The 20,075-nt window shown below is 41.1% G+C and overlaps 1 protein-coding gene across 8 annotated transcripts in view; it reads right to left on the reverse strand.

Annotated features, from left to right (window-relative positions):
- Positions 1 to 20,075, reverse strand: part of ZNF474 (zinc finger protein 474) — a 127,425-nt gene that overhangs the window by 50,183 nt on the left and 57,167 nt on the right. For 3 of the 8 annotated variants that reach the window (XM_027099384.1, XM_027099375.1, XM_027099357.1), the window contains exon 3: positions 14,670 to 14,850. In XM_027099384.1, coding sequence (XP_026955185.1) covers positions 14,670 to 14,850 — 181 coding nt within the window. Of the gene's footprint in view, positions 1 to 2,738; positions 2,779 to 5,440; positions 5,724 to 6,853; positions 9,057 to 10,950; positions 11,474 to 14,669; positions 14,851 to 20,075 lie in introns of those variants that run through there. The other 5 variants (XR_003431229.1, XR_003431230.1, XR_003431223.1 and 2 more) reach the window with 4 other exon arrangements.

Below are 20,075 nucleotides of genomic sequence, written 5' to 3' on the forward strand. Positions count from 1 at the left end.
AGGAGGCAAGAATATATAATGGAGAAAAGACAGCCTCTTCAATAAGTGGTCCTGGGAAGACTGGACAGCTACATGTAAGAGAATGAAATTAGAACACTCCCTAACACCATATACAAAAATAAACTCGAAATGGATTAAAGACCTAAATGTAAGGCCAGACACTATAAAACTCTTAGAGGAAAACATAGGCAGAAAACTCTATGACATAAATCACAGCAAGATCCTTCTTGTCCCACCTCCTAGAGAAATGGAAATAAGAATAAAAATAAACAAATGGGACCTAATGAAACTTAAAAGCTTTTGCACAGCGAAGGAAACCATAAAGGCGAAGGTGAAAAGATAGCCTTCAGGAAGGGAAGAAATATTTCCAAATGAAGCAAGTGACAAAGGATTAATCTCCATAATTTACAAGCAGCTCATGCAGCTCAATATCAAAAAAACACAATCCAAAAATGTGCAGAAGACCTAAGTAGATATTTCTCCAGAGAAGATATACAGATTGCCAACAAACACGTGAAAGGATGCTCAACATCACTAATAATTAGAGAAATGTAAATCAAAACTATAATGAGGTATCACCTCACACCAGTCAGAATGGCCATCATCAAAAATTCTACAAATAAACACTGGAGAGGGTGTAGAGAAAAGGGAACCCTCTTGCACAGATGGTGGAAATGAAAATTGATACAGCCACTATGGAGAACAGTATGGAGGTTCATTAAAAAACTAAAACTAGAACTACTGTATGACCCAGCAATCCCACTACTGTGCACATACACTGAGAAAACTATAATTCAAAAAGCATCATGTACCACAATGTTCTTTGCAGCTCTATTTACAATAGCCAGGACACAGAAGCAACTACGTGTCCAGCAACAGACAAATGGATAAAGAAGATGTGGCACATATATACAATGGAATATTACTCAGCCATAAAAGGAAACGAAATTGAGTTATTTGTAGTGAGGTGGATGGACCTAGAGTCTGTCATACAGAGTGAAATAAGTCAGAAAGAGGAAAACAAATACCGTATGCTCACACATATGTATGGAATCTGAAAAAAAAAATGGTTCTGAAGAACCTAGGGGCAGGGCAGGAATAAAGAGGCAGATGTAGAGAATGGACTTGAGGACACAGGGAGGGGGAAGGGTAAGCTGGGATGAAGTGAGAGAGTGGCATGCACATATATACACTACCAAATGTAAAATCGATAGCTAGTGGGAAGCAGCCAAATAGTAGAGGGAGATCAGCTCAGTGCTTTGTAACCACCTAGAGGGATGGAATAGGGAGGTGGGAGGGAGACACAAGAGGGAGGAGATATGGGGGTATATGTATTTGTATGGCTGATTCACTTTGTTATAAAGCAGAAACTAACACACCATTGTAGAGCAATTATACTCCAATAAATATGTTAAAAATTAATAAATAAAAGACCATCAGTATTTATATCATTGGGAATTACACCCTTGTGTGCTTCCAACACCAACAGAAATTCCAGCTTCCCAGAGCATCAGGGAAACTCTTATCCACAGACAGATCTGGAAATTCCCTAGTCTTGTTTTATCCAAACTTCCACATAACCCCCACCTTCAGGTACACAAATTACAGAGCCTAATGTAAAATGTAAATGGGGATCTCCTGTTCAAAAATTAGTAAGAATTTCCTGCTTGTAAAATCAAGACATTAAATCAAGCATGGGGCCTTCTAAGTGTGGTGCTCTATGTGATACCCCGATTATACACTTATGAGGCCGCCTATGTTTCCTACCTCAAACCCTTTCTTTATTCCTTAATACTGTTATCAGCAGTTTATCTGTAATTTACCTCTAGCCTCAATTTCTTCTCTTAATATTCAAAACAATTCTTCTTACTCTAACTAAGTCTATTCTGTCCCCCATGGACACTGTCAGATCCCCATATCCCATATAACATAATGCCTGGGGATGGGGCAGGTGTCATCTGTACTCACCATTGCTTTCCCTTTTTAGAACTTTCTTTTCCTTCTTCAAAAATCCAGTTTCTTTCAATCCCACATCATCCATCTATACCACCTGGTTGTTTACATACCTCCCCCTTGTCCAGGCAACCCATGACACCTCACAGGTGCTCAAGAAATATGTGTTGAGAAAGTTAATAAGTGACTTGTGCAATCATTAAAAAAACAACAACAACAAAAAACGGTAGAATACAAATTCAACCTGCCAACTGCATAATAAGAGCCAGCATACTTTAAACAAAGTGCCTCTTTGGCCTGAATTACTCACAATATCTAGATATTTGCATTCAATATTCTATGTAAGTTTTGTCAGAATACTGGCTGAAACATCGCCTGTTATGAAGCCAAGTTGGTATCTATACCCTGAATATTTATGATTATTCCTTTAAGAAGCTGGGAGCGGGGGAGATGAAGGAGTCACTTGATATGACTTCAAGGATAAATTCATGTTTATTTCAGAGTTTGCTGCTAGAATAAACAGAAAACCAGACCCTGTCTCTGCCTGGCGGGACTTGTGCCTGCACAGTGAGGATGCCTCTGCTCATTGCTTCCCAATGCTGTCCTCTTCTGGCAGAGCGTGCTCATTGCTAGAGCTGTGCGAAATGAGCCTGCTTGGAAAGAGAAAGGGAACTGGGGGCCAGAGACAGTGATACTATGAGAGGATGAAAATGAGGAAAAGGCAAATGTGGGAACAAAATGGGAAAAGCAGATTTATACCCCTCCTACCCTTTGTGTTCACTCACCCTCATTTTTCCTTTAGATGTCATCTTGTCCAGTGCCCTCCTGAACAAAAACAGAAAATTGTACACCTCTTCAGATTTTCTTTGCACCTACCTCAAGTTGCAGGGTTGGAAGAATAAATCCATGACCACCCTGGCCTCTGCCTTGTCATTGCCCCTCATCTTCCTTGCACACAAATCCTGCACATGCCCTTTGTCCTTGCTCAGCTGTTCCTCTCACTTGCTGTCCACTGTTGCTCTCCTAGATAATTTCCACACACAACAGGGCTGCTCTTGAGCCCCTCCCAAGCCTGCCTGTTTGCCCAGCTATATATGGGGACTGCTTCTAACCCTCTGTGCTAATGCTTTACCGCCTTCTGGATCTGGGTTCTTCATTTCTGGAAAATACCACATTGGTGACAGAAGTTGGGCAGGAAGCATGTTTAAAAAGAGAAAGAGAAATACCTTTATCCAGAACAAGTAACTCAGCTGTTAACTTTGAAAACTTCTTGTATGAATTGATCTCATAGTCTAAAGGCTCTGTACTTGTCTTTCCTGTGGTCAAGTCACCCATCAACATAAAGAATATAACAACATTGTAAATCAGCTATACTCTAATATAAAATAAAAATTAAATTTAGAAACACCCATAAAGGATATAGAGCTTCCCGCTGTGCTTCACCTGGAAAATGCTGATACTGGTATTATACAGAGTGTTCATCCCTGAGGCTGCTTACAGGGATATGGAGTAGATCACAGTTTCTGTAAGCTTCTTCCCTCGTGTGTCCTTTAGTACCCCTGCTGCCTCTACCTGTTCATCGTTTCAGGGCCAGCTCCGAACTCCCTCTGCCTTGAGGTCTTCATAAAGATGTCATTTCCCCCATCTGCTTTGGCTGCAGGAGTCAGAACCTGTGTACCACCACTTGTCAGTTACATGCAGTGCTGTGTTGTTCACTGATGCTTTACTGAAGCACATTTAACCATATACCTACAGTCTCTGGCATTCCAGGGTTTGCTAGCTGAAAAACCAGGATCTAAGTTGCTCATAGATGATGTCAGGAATCCCAGTCCTCTCCTCAGGTGATTCTGAGGATTCCTGGAGACTCTGCACCTGCCTTGGCTGTTGCTTGCCATCTGTTGCTCCTGACTGCTGCTTGGGGGCTCCTTGTAGCTTCAAGGGCTTCCTTGGTCTGGTTGTCCATGTGTAGACATTGGCTCCTCTCTTATTTCACAGCTCCACCCCACACCCCAGCACAGCTAACAATAAGGCAAAGTGAAGGCTCGAAGATAACATACAACATTAGAATGCAGGAAAGGGACATTTAAAATTCGGCAGCAGTGACTGCTGCTCCTAAGTCCACCAGCCTTGTCCCAATGTAGGGCGCCCCCTACCTGCTGTCTTGCTGAGGTGTTGCTGTGGTTTCAGTCCCTCGTCACATAGGTGGGAGTTCCCCTTGACCTAGTTCTGAGCCCCAAACTCCAATTTCTTTTTTGTCAGTCTCTAACAAGAGGATGAAAAACCAGTGTACTCAATAATACTTCCTCAAAGTTGGAGCTTTGTCCACTGTAAAGGTGGCCATTCACATTCTTTTGCAAAACTGTTCTTCTTTGCCCCAGCTACCCTTGTGAGACTAAACTCAGGACTCAACTTTGCATATCAAAAATGCCTTTTAAAGTGTTTCCTCAAATAATAAAAAGGACAATCTTTCCTTCAAATATTGAATGCTGCTATTTCTGATATGTGAAAATGGCTATAATTTTTTAAACTTTTATCTTTTGGGGGGCCTAATTTACCAAACTTGCCTGCCTTGATGGCAAGAATAATTTCTCGTCCTCTGAGGTTTATGCCCAAATATTGTCAATTTCCCACAAAAGGGAAAGTGGTCCCCTAACAAGAAGCCAGGAAGAGATTTGAGCTCATGCCAGAAAATCCTAATTATTCCCCCAAATCCCTGGTCACCTCTTCCTCCTGCTGTGGCAGTGAGAACACAATGTCCAGACCTCCTTGCACTCAGGTACAGTCATGTGGCTGAGATTTAGCCCATGAATGTGAGTAGAATGATAAGCATTTCTTCTAGGCCGAATAGGTAACTCCATGCTCTTTTCTCCTCGTGGATGAGCTGAAAGGAGACGACCTACCAGGGCAACTTGTGTGTCACATGTTGAAAGTGGCAGAGATTTCATCAGCCTGGGGCCCTGAATGATGTCACAAAGGAGGGACGCCTCACTATACTGCTCACTTGCCCAGGGCAAGAAATAAAATTCTGTCTTATTCAAGCCCTTAGAATATTTCGGTCTATTTGTTACAGCACTTAGCCTACCTTAATACAAGCTGTCCGTAGAAACCCTGTCAGAGGTGTCTCTACTCAGGTGTGGAGTTAACAGAGGTCTATGTGGTGTGATGAGGGTCACTAACGGTCAAGGAGAGACCTGCTTCCCATGCCCATTGACTTCCATCCCAACATTTTGTCTAAAATTCCACCACATGGACTTCATTACTTTGGATATAGACAAAATACTTCTAAGAAACTTTTTAAAAAATAACCATACCATCTGAGAGAGATAGAGCATCAAACCATCAACTTCCATGAACCCCTTAGCATGGATGACTTTCTCAAATTTCTTTCTAATGAAATAGCTAGTGAAAAGTCCAGAAAGGGACACAGGAAGAGAAATGTGGATGGGCAGACTAGGAGAGATGGAGGGATATCTAGAAGGTGGAGCACCTGAGTTTCTTCTCCAACAGAAACAGACGTCTGGACAGTCGTAGATAGAAGACAGGGCAGCAGGATCCTGGAGAAACCTTCATGGGGGTTGGGAGGAAAGAGTTCAGAAGGTTCAAAGATGGGAGATGAAGGCATTGAAGGGAAACTTCTTGCTTGATAATTCGGCTGAATGACGGTCCTCAAATCAGGTGCTTTTTCTACCCTTCCCCTACACTTTGAGCACGTTTCTTTGATGGTCCAGCCTACTTTTTAGATCCGCACATGGCCCCTCAGAAAAGTCCTGCTAAAGATCATAAGAGAACGATGAGATTTGTTTAAGCCATATCTGCATTTTCAGTGCTCGGATATTTTCACTGTTTTTCAGCTAGTACCTTATTTAGAGATTCCCATAACAATAACCTTCTACCATTTCAGATTATACAGTTATTTTCTTTCTGCAGCTCGTGGAAAAGACAGACAGGTGGGTAGGACAAGGTCATGGGGTCATTGGCATGAAAAGTCAACTGCCAAGTAATTCAACTGCATTTGTCCACTTACTAGTTTTTAAACAAGTGTGTACATGTAACAGAATCCATTTTATGATTAAAAATATTAACAAAACATTAAACATTTGCATCCATATTTTGTGCATATTGTAAAATAGCTGGGTATTTTGTGGGTAGCAAATCTTGGAGCCAGTTTTTGTTGGGCTATCTGGCCCTACTGAATTTGATTATGGTGCCTTCTCACTAATGCAAGCAGTGGAGGTGGCCGTTGTCCCACGTGGAGTTGAGGACTCTATCTCTCTGATCAGTAGAAGGTTTGGGGGTCCTACCCTATGCCACATACAGGTAACACCTTATTTTATTGTGCTTTGCTTTACTGTACTTTGCAGATGAGTTTTTGTTTTGTTTGCCAAATTTCGTGGCAACACTGCATCAAGTAAATCTATCAGCACCATTTTTCCAACAACACTTGCTCATTTCATGTCTCTCTGTCACATTTTGATAATTCTTTCAATATTTCAATTTTTTTAATTATTATTATATTTGTTATAGTGATCTGCATTCAATGATCTTTGATGTTGCCATTGCAATTGTTTTGGCATTTTTTAGCAATAAAGCATTTTTTAAATTAAGGTATGTGTATTGCTTTTTTAGATATAATGCTACTGTCCACTTATAGACTACAGTGTAAACATAACTTTTCTATGCATGAGGAAATGAAAAAATGTCTGTGATTTGCTTTATTGTGATATTCACTTTATTGAGGTCATCTGGAAATGAACTCACAGTACCTCTGAGGTCTGCCTGTGGATGCTTCTTCTATTTGTTGTCTGTTGCTGCCATAACAAATTATTATAAACAATGGGTTAAACAACACACATTTATTTTCTTACAGTTTTGTAGGTCAGAAGTTCAACCCTGGACTCACCAGATAAAAACAAGTTGTTGGCAGGCTGTGATCCTTTCTGGAGGTTCCAGGGGAGAATGTTTCCTTGCTCATTCAGGTTGTTGGCAGAATCCAGTTCCTGTGGTTATAGGACTGAGGTTCCAGTTTCTTTGCTGGCTGTCTGCTGGGGATGCCCTTAACTCGGAGAGGTTTTTCTCTGGTCATTGCACATAGTTTCCTACATCTCAGAGCAAGCAACAGACTGTTGAATCCTTCTTATGCTGCCATCTCTCTCAAGCACCCTTTTTTCTTCTTATTCCACTATTAAGGACTCATGATTATACTGGGCCCACCTAGATAATCCGAGATACTCTCCCCATTACAAGGCCCAAAACCTTAACCACAATCTGCAAAGGTAGCATAACATGCAAGGTAACATATTCATAAGTTTGGAGAACTAGGGTATCAACATCTTTGGGGACATTATTTTGCCAAACACACTCTCAATTAAGTATTATCTGAAAACATTGGTCTATAGGTGATCAATATGAATCAATGATAGGACTTAGCCCCCATGATGCCTAGGCCAGGTTTCACTTTCTTACTTGCAGTTGGTTTATATCCAAGCTGGCTTAATCTCAAGTTTCCAGAAGTAGAACTAAAAGGCATTATCAGACATACTCTGCAATCTTGTGCTCCCAGCACCTCTCCCCACATCCTTCATCCTCTTATACCCAAAAGAATAGTAGTTGAAATTTAGACCATTCAGATTCAACCTTAGTGGGGTTTCAACTAAGTTTGTCTGGGTGTGGAGGACATAAGACTTCATTATCCTTTACCCTACAGGTGTTATCTATTGAATATTTTTATAACAAAAATTTAAAAGAACTAAGCACAAAGTGTACCATCCTATGCTAAATTAACAGTGTTTTTCCTGGTGTGATTCTCTCTACACCACCCAATTGGTCCCCGCCGGAAACTCAACTGCCTCTCATGTGTGCTGTTTCTTCCAAGTGCAGGAAAACCTCATTTCCATCTCTGGCCACAGTGCTCACAGAGTGGGCAGGGCCAGCTGAAACAGGCACGGCCGTTCATGTGCACCAGACAGAGAGTCAGGAGGGAAGTAATAAATGATAAGGAAGGTTGTCCATTGCCAGAGCAGGGAAAGGTCCCCACAGGGTTGGGGAAGGAAAGGGCTGAACTTCCTGACCTGACCTGGTATGGGATTAAAGCCATATGAGTTGGTTTAGGTGAGGGTGTAAAGAAGAGATGCTGCTAATGTCAGAAGTACAGAGAGACCAAGGGCTGTTTTCAGGTTTTCAGGAGATGGAAGGTTTTGGATATCTGCCCTCTTTCTCTTCCCTGCTCACAAATGGGTCTGCTTGTCAGTAGAAGCTTCTTTTTCTGTGAAGAGACTCAGGCCAATATCCCCCAAGCTGAAGCAGTGTCATCTGGGAGCCATCCTTGGAAATACTGGGACCCTACTTGGAAATACATCCAAGGCTGCCAGATGAGGAGAAGGTCCCACAACCTGAGGAGCTCCCACAACAGAGCTCGAACAGATCTCCATGCTTACTCACCAGAGGAGAGTCTCCCCATCCACATCCCTTAGTAGGACAGGCTTGTTCTGTCTCCAGTGTTCCCTTCTGATAAGACATGCCCCGCAACTTTGATGTGAATTTAATGTGTAAATGAGCATCAAGAAATCCTGGAATTCTTCCCATAACCTCAACTAAAGGGGAATTCAATAAAAGATTGTGCAGCACCAGTTGCCAGAGCAGAGAGGGAATTGTATTGTTGCCGATGCCTCTAATAACATCGCATCCCAAGCCGATACCTACCTGAGCCAGTATAAGAGCTCCAAGTACCTTCATCTAGTATCTGCTCTTCATCACCTAGGAGACTATCTATGGGAACCATTACAAGATTCAGATTCAAAGCTATGGATGTGCCAACCATTGTTAAAAAAATCATTTTCCTTTTTAGAGTAAAAAATCTGCACAGATGTGAACAAATTGGGGGGAGGGCAGTCGGCAGAGAGCAGGTGAGCTCTGTCCTATTAATGGTGAGACTTCAGTGACTTGCCTTGATGAAAGATAGGAGCCCTTGGATTGATGTCATTGTGACTGAACTTGCTTCAGATTTGATCCCCTGTAACGTTTCCAGGCCAGCTCGGATGGAGCTGGAGCTGGAGCCAGAAGTGGAAGTCCCACGGTCGGCACCTTGACATTCCTCAAGCTGTTCCCTGTGGAAGCACAGTTCTTACAAGAGCTCATCTTTTTCAACCGCTTCAGGAACTCAGATTTAATAATTCCTACAGATAAAACAGTTTTGTTTTGTTTTTCTCAGGCTTTGAAAGCAAAGGCCCACGAATCTCTCTTTATGACCCCAAATGGCCACTCATTTCAAAGTTGAGGCCAGAACTCTTGCTTTATTTCCCTTGCTGTCTGGCTTCTGAACATTAGCAGAATACAGAAGTGGCTTTTAAAACACAACACAGGGCCTCCCTGGTGGCGCAGTGGTTGAGAGTCCGCCTGCCGATGCAGGGGACACGGGTTCGTGACCCCGTCCGGGAAGATCCCACATGCCGCGGAGCGGCTGGGCCCGTGAGCCATGGCCTCTGAGCCTGTGTCCGGAGCCTGTGCTCCGCAACGGGAGAGGCCACAACAGTGAGAGGCCCGCATACCGCAAAAAAATAAATAAATAAAAAACACACAAACTTTTGTTATCACCTCGGTTTAAGATAAACCCAGACCAGCAGCCAAACTGCAAGCATGCTAAAATTCCCATTTGCCTTAGTTACTAAACATTGTACAAAATTGACATTTGTCAGATCATTTGTGTTGGAGTTAATCTTATTAATGGTGGTATCTAGCACACAAATGGCAATGGATAAGACTATGGGCTTGGAAGTCCAACAGTCCTGAGTTTGCTTCCTGACTCCAACCCTTAACTCAAGTCCAGTGTGACCTTGAATTTGCTACTTTAGTCTAAGTATTAGTTTCCTCACGTATAAAAGAAGGATACTATCTACTTGTAGGGTTGATGTGAGATTTATATAAACTGATATATAGGAAGCACTAGGCACAGTGCATGACCCACAGTACATTCACTACACATTAGATGTTGTTGTCATTTTTTTAACAAAATAAAAGAACAAACCATCAGGTATGAGTCATTAAAGGCTATCCTTTACAAGATGCTAATCTTATTTGGGGATATCTAAAAGACTTTTTAAGAAGTTCATCTCTTGCTTCCTTTGGAACAGGCAGGAAAACCCAACTAATTAGCACCGTGATCCTAACCTAACCTTTTATAACCTGCAGATTATGACCAAATTATTAGGTCTAATAAATTTGCTTGTATAATTTGGAGTTAACTGTGCTGTGTAAGGTCATGAATGCAAGGTTTGCAGGAACCTACCTGGTGGATCCAAAATGGCGCTGAAAGTCAGCCATAAAATGAACAAAGATCTCAAGCAAAACCGCTGGGAGTCCAGGCAAAGCAGCGCTGCCCCGGGGTGGGGGGGGGCAGAATTTCCTGGGCAGAGCACCTCCCTGGCCCTGGCCTCCTCCCAGGAGTCCCGACTCTCTGAATACACATTCAAGGACTCAAATCCAGAGCAGCTTCACAACCCATGTACTGTGCGTGGCCCTTGGGTAGGGAGGCACAGGACTTCCAGGCAGGCTTTTAGAGCTCCACAATAAAACACCTATAAGCCCCTAGGAGGGCAGAGAGAACTCTTGCTGGACCTCTTCTATAGGAGGAGGGAGCTAGCTTCCACCCATGTGATGAATCACATCACAGCAATCTCCCAACATATGAGGCTGGCACTGATGCTGAATTTTCCTTGTAGCATTTTTCACTATTAGTAAGGGAGCATGAGTTCTGTGTGCTTCTAGTACTTTAAGTCCTTAGCTCTTCTTTTGTATGTGTCTCCTGTTGAACAATTTTATAGAGAAAAGAAGATTCCCGGTCACTAACTCAATTAAAAACATTTCCCTGGATCAGAAATAGCAGGGAGTGGCACATTATTTCAGAAAGCACAGGGATGGGAGGGAATCCAGTTTTTCTCGGGAACTAAAGAGTTGCCTGAAGTCACCACCCAAAGTCTCTGTTCACTGAATAATAGTCCTAAGTGTGAGGTTCAGAATCTTGTTCAGGAAATCAGACCAGAAGAAAAACAGCAACAACTGGCTCTGAAATTTCCTGGAGATAAAAATGCCAGCTCTGATGAGGGGCGGCCACGTGTAATTCTGCCTGACAACCGTGTGACATGCGAGGCCCTGGCATGCCAAGGCACACACACGCAGCTGCACGCTAAAAGCAGTGACACAGTGGTCGCACCAGGCCCCCAAAGCACTGAGCTGGGCGTCTCGTGCTCGATGGCCTTTGGTCAATTCCACTTTTCCTTGTTTCCTCTCCTCCCCTCCTTTTCCTCCTCCCCGTCATATCCCAGCTCTTTCCAAAGGATTTAATTCCTGCAACTATTTCGTAGGGAGAAAGAGCTTTACTTGGCGACTTTTGGTTTACAGGATCGTTGGTGAACAATCAGTCTGTCTGGCAGGAAGGTACGCCCACAAATATTACAGGGAACCAACTGGCTCTGGGCACTTTTCCAAGCAGCTTCGTTTAAGGCATCAAGATCATAGAAACCCTTGGCTGAAAAGTTAAAGAAAAACAGAGGAGAAAAAAAAAGAAGAACAAAAAATAAAAGAAAAAGAAAATGGGAAAATGGATCAGTTTTCATTCTGGAGAACCATGCTCTACTTTTTATGGAAAGTATTTTCAGGAAATACCTGTTGACTGAGGCTTTTAAACAAATCGTATTACTTTTGCCAAAAAAAAAAAAGTGCTGCTCGGTCTTTTAAGGGTTGAGAACCGTTAGCTCGGAACTAGAGGTTTTTCAGTCCTCAGATTTTAAAAAGGGGAAGACATTGTTTTATGTGTTGTGATATGCATTCTTCACTAATTATTAACATCTTTGCTTACACATTATTATCTTGCAAATATAACTTTTGGCTTTCTTTCAGTTGACTCTAAATACAAGCTTACAAAAGGAAAAGAACATTTATTTGAATTTTCTTCTCCTGTAATCCTTCAGTGGAATGTTTTTAGAGGACATAACTGACAGTTGAGAGTGAATTTGAGATGAATTATATCCTAAAACTTTATCATCTCTTTATGGCCGTAAACTCAGAGATTCTTTAAGTAATTAAAGTGAAGAATGCAAACAGAATAGTTCATCTGATGAAAAAAAGCGTCCTTAAGAAAACAACAAAGGCAGCTGAGAGATATATAATCTCCATTGGCAGAGCACAGGAAAAAAGGCATATGGGTTTATTTTAGAGAAACAGTGTGGGATTTAACTTTAATAAACCTTATTTAAATAGAATGGCTTTAGTACATTAAATTGACTATGTCTTAGAATTGCCCAAAATAGGCCCCCCAAAATGTAGCCAGGCATGCAAAAATATATCACATAGTTTTTAAAAAATTATTTTCACAGCATATATTTCTTCACTAAAGCCCAGGCAATACCCATATGACTTCTGTCTGGTGGTTCACACAAACATAGCAAACCTTAGATTCTTTAACAAGCTTACTCATGTTCTTTTTCTTTTATTTTTTTCTCCGTGGGAAATTAAACTCCAGCACAACAGGACAACCTAGTATTTCTCCCTTGGATAAAGGAAGTGTCACTTTCCATGCAGGATATGAATGTGTATATATATATATATATATATATATATATATATATTTTTATTTTTATTTTTTTGCGGTACACGGGCCTCTCACTGTCGTGGCCTCTCCCACTGTGGAGCACAGGCTCCGGACGTGCAGGCTCAGCGGCCATGGCTCACGGGCCCAGCCGCTCCACGGCATGTGGGATCTTCCCAGACCGGGGCACGAACCCGTGTCCCCTGCATCGGCAGGCGGACTCTCAACCACTGTGCCACCAGGGAAGCCCTGAATGTATATTTTGAGTGCTTTAAAAGCAGTTTAAAAAGGAATGGCACTGACTTTCTCCTTACTCATATGAGTTTTAATATGGACTCAAAAATTCCAGAGTATTCACTGATTCTCAGTTGAAGATGATTCATCACATTTCTAAAAGTTTTAGGGCTTGTACTTTGGATCTGGAGGAAGGGCTATTTGAATCCTATGACTACAGTAAGTCCACGGGATGGAAATGTTCATGAGAATTCTCTTTGCCTAGAGAGGAAGGGCAACTTCGGAAATAACAAAAGCATAGAGCCAAGAGAAAAATTGCAGAAAGTGCAATTATAAGGATCTGCCTTTTCCATCTGTAGCCAATAACAGAATGGCGAACACTCCAGGGCTTCCAAACCAGTCGTTTCTCTCACCTCTTCTAGAATTGTGATAAGCATGCTCAAGCAGAGAAAGTGATAAAGATCAGAAGTGAAGGAAATAGATTTTTGACACCAAATGAGAAATGATGGGAAGACAGTCTCAAAGAGGTGAACAATTTCTTTGTGAGCAAATATTCTAATTTCAGTAGATGGATATTTTCATCTTGAGCTCTTTTCCCACCTTTTTCATGCAGAGTCTTCCTTTAGGCAAGGACTGTGAATAGTTGGGTTCTAGCAGCCTTTAGAACTTTATCATGACAATCTAGATTCCACTCTGTGGGTTGTTAAAAAAAAGTCTCTTTGGGTCACATCTCTAACAAGAGTACTTTGGGCTAACTGATACTAAATGACCTCCAAGGTACCTATGGTTACATAAAGAAAATCAATTAATTGAATGATTCTCTTAAAACCAAGAATAGTTTTCCTTTGAGGGGAATCAGGAGATCAACTGAGAAAATGACAATGGCAGATGATGAGCAAGTCTGAGCTTGTATGGCAAACACACTCTCTGAACTACTACTTTCTCACCCTAAATGAGTCAGTATGAGGCTCTGTAATGCGACCACACATGGCAGTTTATGAAGTTCCAGTGTCAGCCTGTGCAGTGTTTTACAAAGTATTCATTGCAAAATTTTTAAAATCTGGACATTTCATATAGAAGTCTAGATTTCCAGTTTCTTTTGTATTATTGAAAGGTACATCACAGTAAATTTAAGGCTAAATTTCTTAAGTGTAACACCAGCTGGAACTGGATAGCAGCTGTCTCCTTTAGAAAGGCAGTGTTGGGCTTCCCTGGTGGCGCAATGGTTGAGAGTCCGCCTGCTGATGCAGGGGACATGAGTTCGTGCCCCCGTCTGGGAGGATGCCACATGCCGCGGAGCGGTTGGGCCCGTGAGCCATGGCCGCCGAGCCTGTGCGTCCGGAGCCTGTGCTCCGCAACGGGAGAGGCCACAACAGTGAGAGGTCCGCGTACCGCAAAAAAAAAAAAAAGAAAGGCAGTGCTCTCCCACTCATAGTCTCCACCTTCCCTTTTTCCACACACAGACAAATTTATTCAATTGTGTATCCTGACTAGCAGACCCTATAAGCATTTCACTTTGGTACCCCCACTCTTTGAACACTGAAACACATTCATATTTGAAAACATGTTTCCAGATGTCCCCAAAGGTTTTTTAAGCTACAAAGTTTTAAAGATTTGTGTTTGATAATATATGAAAGCAACTTTTGGGAAATATAGCAAATACCAGTGAGTCCCTCTCCTTGTACAGTTTGCCAGGATATAGTATCTTTATGTCTCAGCATCTGAAGACAACACTTTGGTCAGGTATTCTGGAACTGTTTTTTTCTATTTGGCTGTAGCCAAGACAGTAAATGTTGCTGATTTCAGTTACCTGAACAAGTAATAAAAGAATACCTCTACTCTTTTAAGTTTAGAGGGAAAAGTCTTCCCTTATACACTCAAGTCTTTTTTTCCAAAAACTTACCAGTAATGGTCCCGACTTCTGGCTTTTTCGGTTCTGGTCTCCTTAGCTCTTTAGGCAACAAGTTGTTTTCATTATGCCATTTTTTCAGACATTGTGGCTCATGGATGAGAATTGATTTTGTTCCATATTCACGACCACAAATGTAGCAAACAACTGTTGGTGGATGCCTTATCATTGTTGGCTGCAAGTAATACAAAATATCTGTTAGATAAAGTTCAGGTTTGGAAATTATACTTTTAAATTATAATACATTTAAATTAGCTAGAAAAATCAGTAAATTTTTAAAAGAGTCTAACCATTCTGGTGAGTTTAACCTTTCTGGCAGTTAAGAGAATAAACTATACTACCTGGGTGATTGAGGTGGGGGGTAAGGATGTTGGTTTGGGAGGAGGACAGGAAATGAAGAAGAGCTAACCAGAATTTTACATATTGGTACTTTATAAAAGTTATTTTCTCATTGAATAAATAGTGATTGATTGTCTTCTGACTTTTCTCCATGCTGGGAGAATACAAAGATAAATCAGGTATGAATCATCCTCTCAGTACATCAATATGACTGAGGAATAAAGTAATTAATGTCCTAACTGGCACAGAGTTTTTAACAGACACTGTTGTGCTCTCTTGCATTCCTTCATGTATAAAATTTCTGCTGCACCTGCGAGTCTCTGCCTTTTTTGATCTGCAGTAGACTCCGCTTATAGGCAGGACAACTAATCAATTACACTTGGGAGTTGGTGGATAAAGACCCAGCTTGCTCACTTAGGCTGTTTCCATACAGTGCTCCAGAAGTCCCCAGTGGGACTGTATCACAGTTACTCATTAACACACTATGTAGACTTCCTTCTTTTTCCTGTCTCTCCTCCCACTACTTTTATTGGGGTTCCTGAGATCACCTCCCCCCAGACTACTTGAACTCAAATCCTTTTCTTAACGTTTGTTTCTGGGAGAACCAAATCTAAGGAAGAGTTAAGGATATAACCCTTCTGTCTAGGATATAGAACATTACAAGAAACATTTTTCCCACCTAAACAATGAGAACAAATCAGATAGCCTGCAGAAACATAATTTTTGAGCCTATTAGATACTCAAAGTTGCAAGGTAAACTAATGAACTAAAAGGACTGCCTCAGTTTGAGGGTGGATCAGCAGAAACAAGAGAACAACTCCCACCCTCCAACTTTACATGAATTAGAAACAACATTTGTCTGCCACAGAGATAAGGGCAGGACAGCTGAGTGTGAACCATTCAGAGGTGCAGCATACAGGTCCTGTCTATAGAAACTTTCCCACCCACTGGGTCTTGCACCTAGTAATAGAGGGTGACAGTCCAACACTGGAGAGAGTCAGGAGCATTGAGATCAACGCTTACCAATTCAGGAACATAGGGCTTGCCTAAATGTGACGGTAAAGCTGGAGAATTAGGCCATGTGCTAGTCCCAGATAAGAGCAGTATACTGCGGGGGAGGCTTGGGAGCACTAAGAGGGAACCCCCCTCTGTTGCAGGCATGTAGAGTCCACAGGAGTCTAAAGGTGTAGTAGAAGAACCAGGAGGAGACCTTTGGCTCCAGGCCTTACACTAAGTACAAAGCATGGGCAGTTTACCATGGAGGAATTTAAAGCCTATAATGCATTGAACATAACTAAAAATGACATATCTGAGAAGCTCAGAGAAATCCGAGCAAGATGAACAAAAAAACAGAACTAGATATGTACTAGTAAAACTGCTAAGAACCAAAGATAAGCTTGAAAGCTCTCAAACAGAAACAATACATACAAGGGAATAAGGAAACGATAAGAATTTCAGGTGACTTCTCATCAGAAAAAAAAAAAAAATGAAGAACAGGAAACAAGAGAATGACATTTTAAAAATGCTTAAAGGGAAAAATTATCAAGTCATTTCAAAATTCCATAGTCAGTAAGAATACCTTTCAAAAATGAAGGTGAAATAAAGACTTTTTTTTTTTTTTTTTTGGCTGCACTGTGTGGCATGCATGCAGAACTTCCCTGACCAGGGATCCAACCCATGCCCCTTGCAGTGGAAGCACAGAGTCTTAACCACTGGACCACCAGGGAAGTCCTAAAGATGTCTTTATCTAGACAAAAGGTGAAAGAATTTCCTCAGCAGAGTTGATTTACAAGAAATGTTAAAAAACATTATAAATGCTGTAGGAAAATATCAGCTAGAAATCTGGTTCTGCAAGAAGGAATGGAAAAACACTATAAAATGCAAATAGGTCAATAAATTAAAACACTCTTTTAAAAAATGTTTCTAATTTTTGTACATATATATGACAAAATCACTTTAGACCATGGGCTCTTTAAAGAAAAATAATAACAAAAGAAAATGGAGTTTATATTCTCTAATGTGTAAAGTTATAGTAAACAAGAACATAAATTGTAGGGACGAAAAACTGGAAATAGATTGTCATAGAATTCTTATATTTTTCTTGAAGTAATTTTTAAACATAGAATGTGATATGCTATGTTTTAGCCTCTATAATAACCACTAAAGTACAAAGTCATGCCAAGAGGAATAACTAAAAAGTCAATGAGAAGAGAGAATAATTTTTAAAAATTGATGAGTTAACCGTCCCCCAAAGAAATATAGGAAAAGAGGAACAGAGGATTAAAAGAAAAGGCAAGAAGAGGACCTTCAAGATGGTGGAGGAGTATGACGTGGAGATCACCTTCCTCCCCACAAATACATCAAAAATACATCTACATGTGGAACAACTCCTACAGAACACCTACTGAATGCTGGCAGAAGAAATCAGACTTCCCAAAAGGCAAGAAGCTTCCTACGTATATGGCTGTGTGGCTGACAGGGTCTTGGTACTCTGGCCAGGTGTCAGGCCTGAGCCTCTGAGGTGGGGAAGCCAAGTTCAGGACATTGTTCCACCAGAGACCTCCCAACCCCAAGTAATATCAAAGGGCAAAAACTCTTCCAGAGACCTCCATCTCAACACTAAGACCCAGCTCCACTCAACGACCAGCAAGCTACAGTGCTAGACAGTCTATGCCAGACAACTAGCAAGACAGGAACACAAACCCACCCATTAGCAGAGAGGCTGCCTAAATCATAATAAGTTCACAGACAGCCTAAAACACACCACCGGACATGGTCTTGCCCACTAGAAAGACAAGATCCAGCCTCATCCACCAGAACACATGCACCAGTTCCCACCACCAGGAAGCCTACAAAACCCACTGAACCAACCTTATCCCCTGAGAGCAGACACCAAAAACAACGGGAACTACAAACCTGTAGCATGTGAAAATGAGACCCCGAACACAGTAAGCTAAGCAAAAAGAGAAGACAGAGAAACACAGAGCAGATGAAGGAGCAAGATAAAAACCCACCAGATCTAACAAATGAAGAGGAAATGGGCAGTTTACCTGAAAAAGAATTCAGAGTAATGATAGTAAGGATGAGCCAAAATCTTGGAAATAGAATAGAGAAAATGAACGTTTAACAAGGACCTAGAAGAACTAAAGAGCAAACAAACAATGATGAACAACACAATAAATGGAATTTAAAATTCTCTAGAAGGAATCAATAGCAGAATAACTGAGGCAGAAGAACGGATAAGTGACCTGGAAGATAAAATAGTGGAAATAACTACAACAGAGCAGAATAAAGAAAAAAGAATGAAAAGAATTGAGGACAGTTTCAGTGACATCTGGGACAACATTAAACACACCAGCATTTGAATTATAGGGGTCCCAGAAGGAGAGAAAAAGAAAGGGATGAGAAAATATTTGAAGAGACTATAGTTGAAAACTTCCCTAATATGGGAAAGGAAATAGTCAGTCAAGTCCAGGAAGCACAGAGCGTCCCATCCAGGATAAATCCAAGGAGAAACAAACCAAGACACATATTAATCAAGGTATCAAAAATTAAATACAAAGAAAAAATATTAAAAACAGCAAGGGAAAAACAACAAATAACATACAAGGGAATCCCCATAAGGTTAACAGCTGATCTTTCAGCAGAAACTCTGCAAGCCAGAAGGGAGTGGCAGGATATATTTAAAGTGATGAAAGGGAAAAATTTACAACCAAGGTGACTCTACCAAGCAAGGATCTCATTCAGATTCGACGGAGAAATTAAAACCTTTACAGAGAAGCAAAAGTTAAGAGAATTCAGCACCAGCAAACCAGCTTTACAACAAGTGCTAAAGGATCTTCTCTAGGCAGGAAACACAAGAGAAGGAAAAGACCTACAAAAACAAACCCAAAACAATTAAGAAAACGGTAACAGGAACATACATTTGGATAATTACCTTAAGTGCAAATGAATTAAATGCTCCAACCAAAAGACACAGACTGGATGAATGGATACAAGAAGAAGACCAGTATATATGCTGTCTACAAGAGACCCACTTCAGACCTAGGGACACATACAGACTGAAAGTGAGGGGATAGAAAAAGATATTCCATGCAAATGGAAATCAAAGGAAAGCTGAAGTAGCAATTCTCATATCAGACAAAATAGACTTTAAAATAAAGACTATTACAAGAGACAAAGAAGGACACTACATAATGATCAAGGGATCAATCCAAGAAGATATAACAATTGTAAATATTTATACACCCAACATAGGAGCACCTCCATACGTAAGGCAAATGCTAATGGCCATAAAAGGGGAAATCAACAATAACACAATCATAGTAGGGGACTTTTAACACCCCACTTTCACCAATGGACAGATCATCCAAAATGAAAATAAATAAGGAAACACAAGCTTCAAATGATATATTAACAAGATGGGTTTAATTGATAGTTATAGGACATTCCATTAAAAAACAACAGAATACACTTTCTTCTCAAGTTGTCATGGAACATTCTCCAGGATAGATCATACCTTGGGTCACAAATCAAGCCTTAGTAAATTTTTTTTTTTTTTGCAGTACACGGGCCTCTCACTGTTGTGGCCTCTCCCATTGCAGAGCACAGGCTCCGGACACACAGGCTCAGTGGCCATGGATCACGGGCCCAGCCACTGCGGCATGTGGGATCTTCCTGGACTGGGGCACAAACCCGTGTCCCCTGCATCGGCAGGCGGACTCTCAACCACTGCGCCACCAGGGAAGCCCAAACCTTGGTAAATTTAAGAACACTGAAACTGTAACAAGTATCTTTTCTGACCACAGTGCTATGAGACTAGATATCAATTAAAGGAAAAAAAAAAAACTGTAAAAAATACAAACACATGGAGGCTAACCAATACACTAATAAATAACAAGAGATCACTGAAGAAATCAAAGAGGAAATAAAAAAATACCTAGAAACAAATGACAATGAAAATACAATGGCTCAAAACTTAGGATGGGATGCAGCAAAAGCAGTTCTAAGAGGGAAGTTTATAGCAATACAATCCCACCTCAAGAAAAAAGAAACATCTCA

This window comes from Aethalodelphis obliquidens, unplaced genomic scaffold (assembly GCF_003676395.1).
Source record: "Aethalodelphis obliquidens isolate GAN/ISIS:26980383/991018 unplaced genomic scaffold, ASM367639v1 scaffold4, whole genome shotgun sequence".
Classification (NCBI taxonomy): domain Eukaryota; kingdom Metazoa; phylum Chordata; class Mammalia; order Artiodactyla; family Delphinidae; genus Aethalodelphis; species Aethalodelphis obliquidens.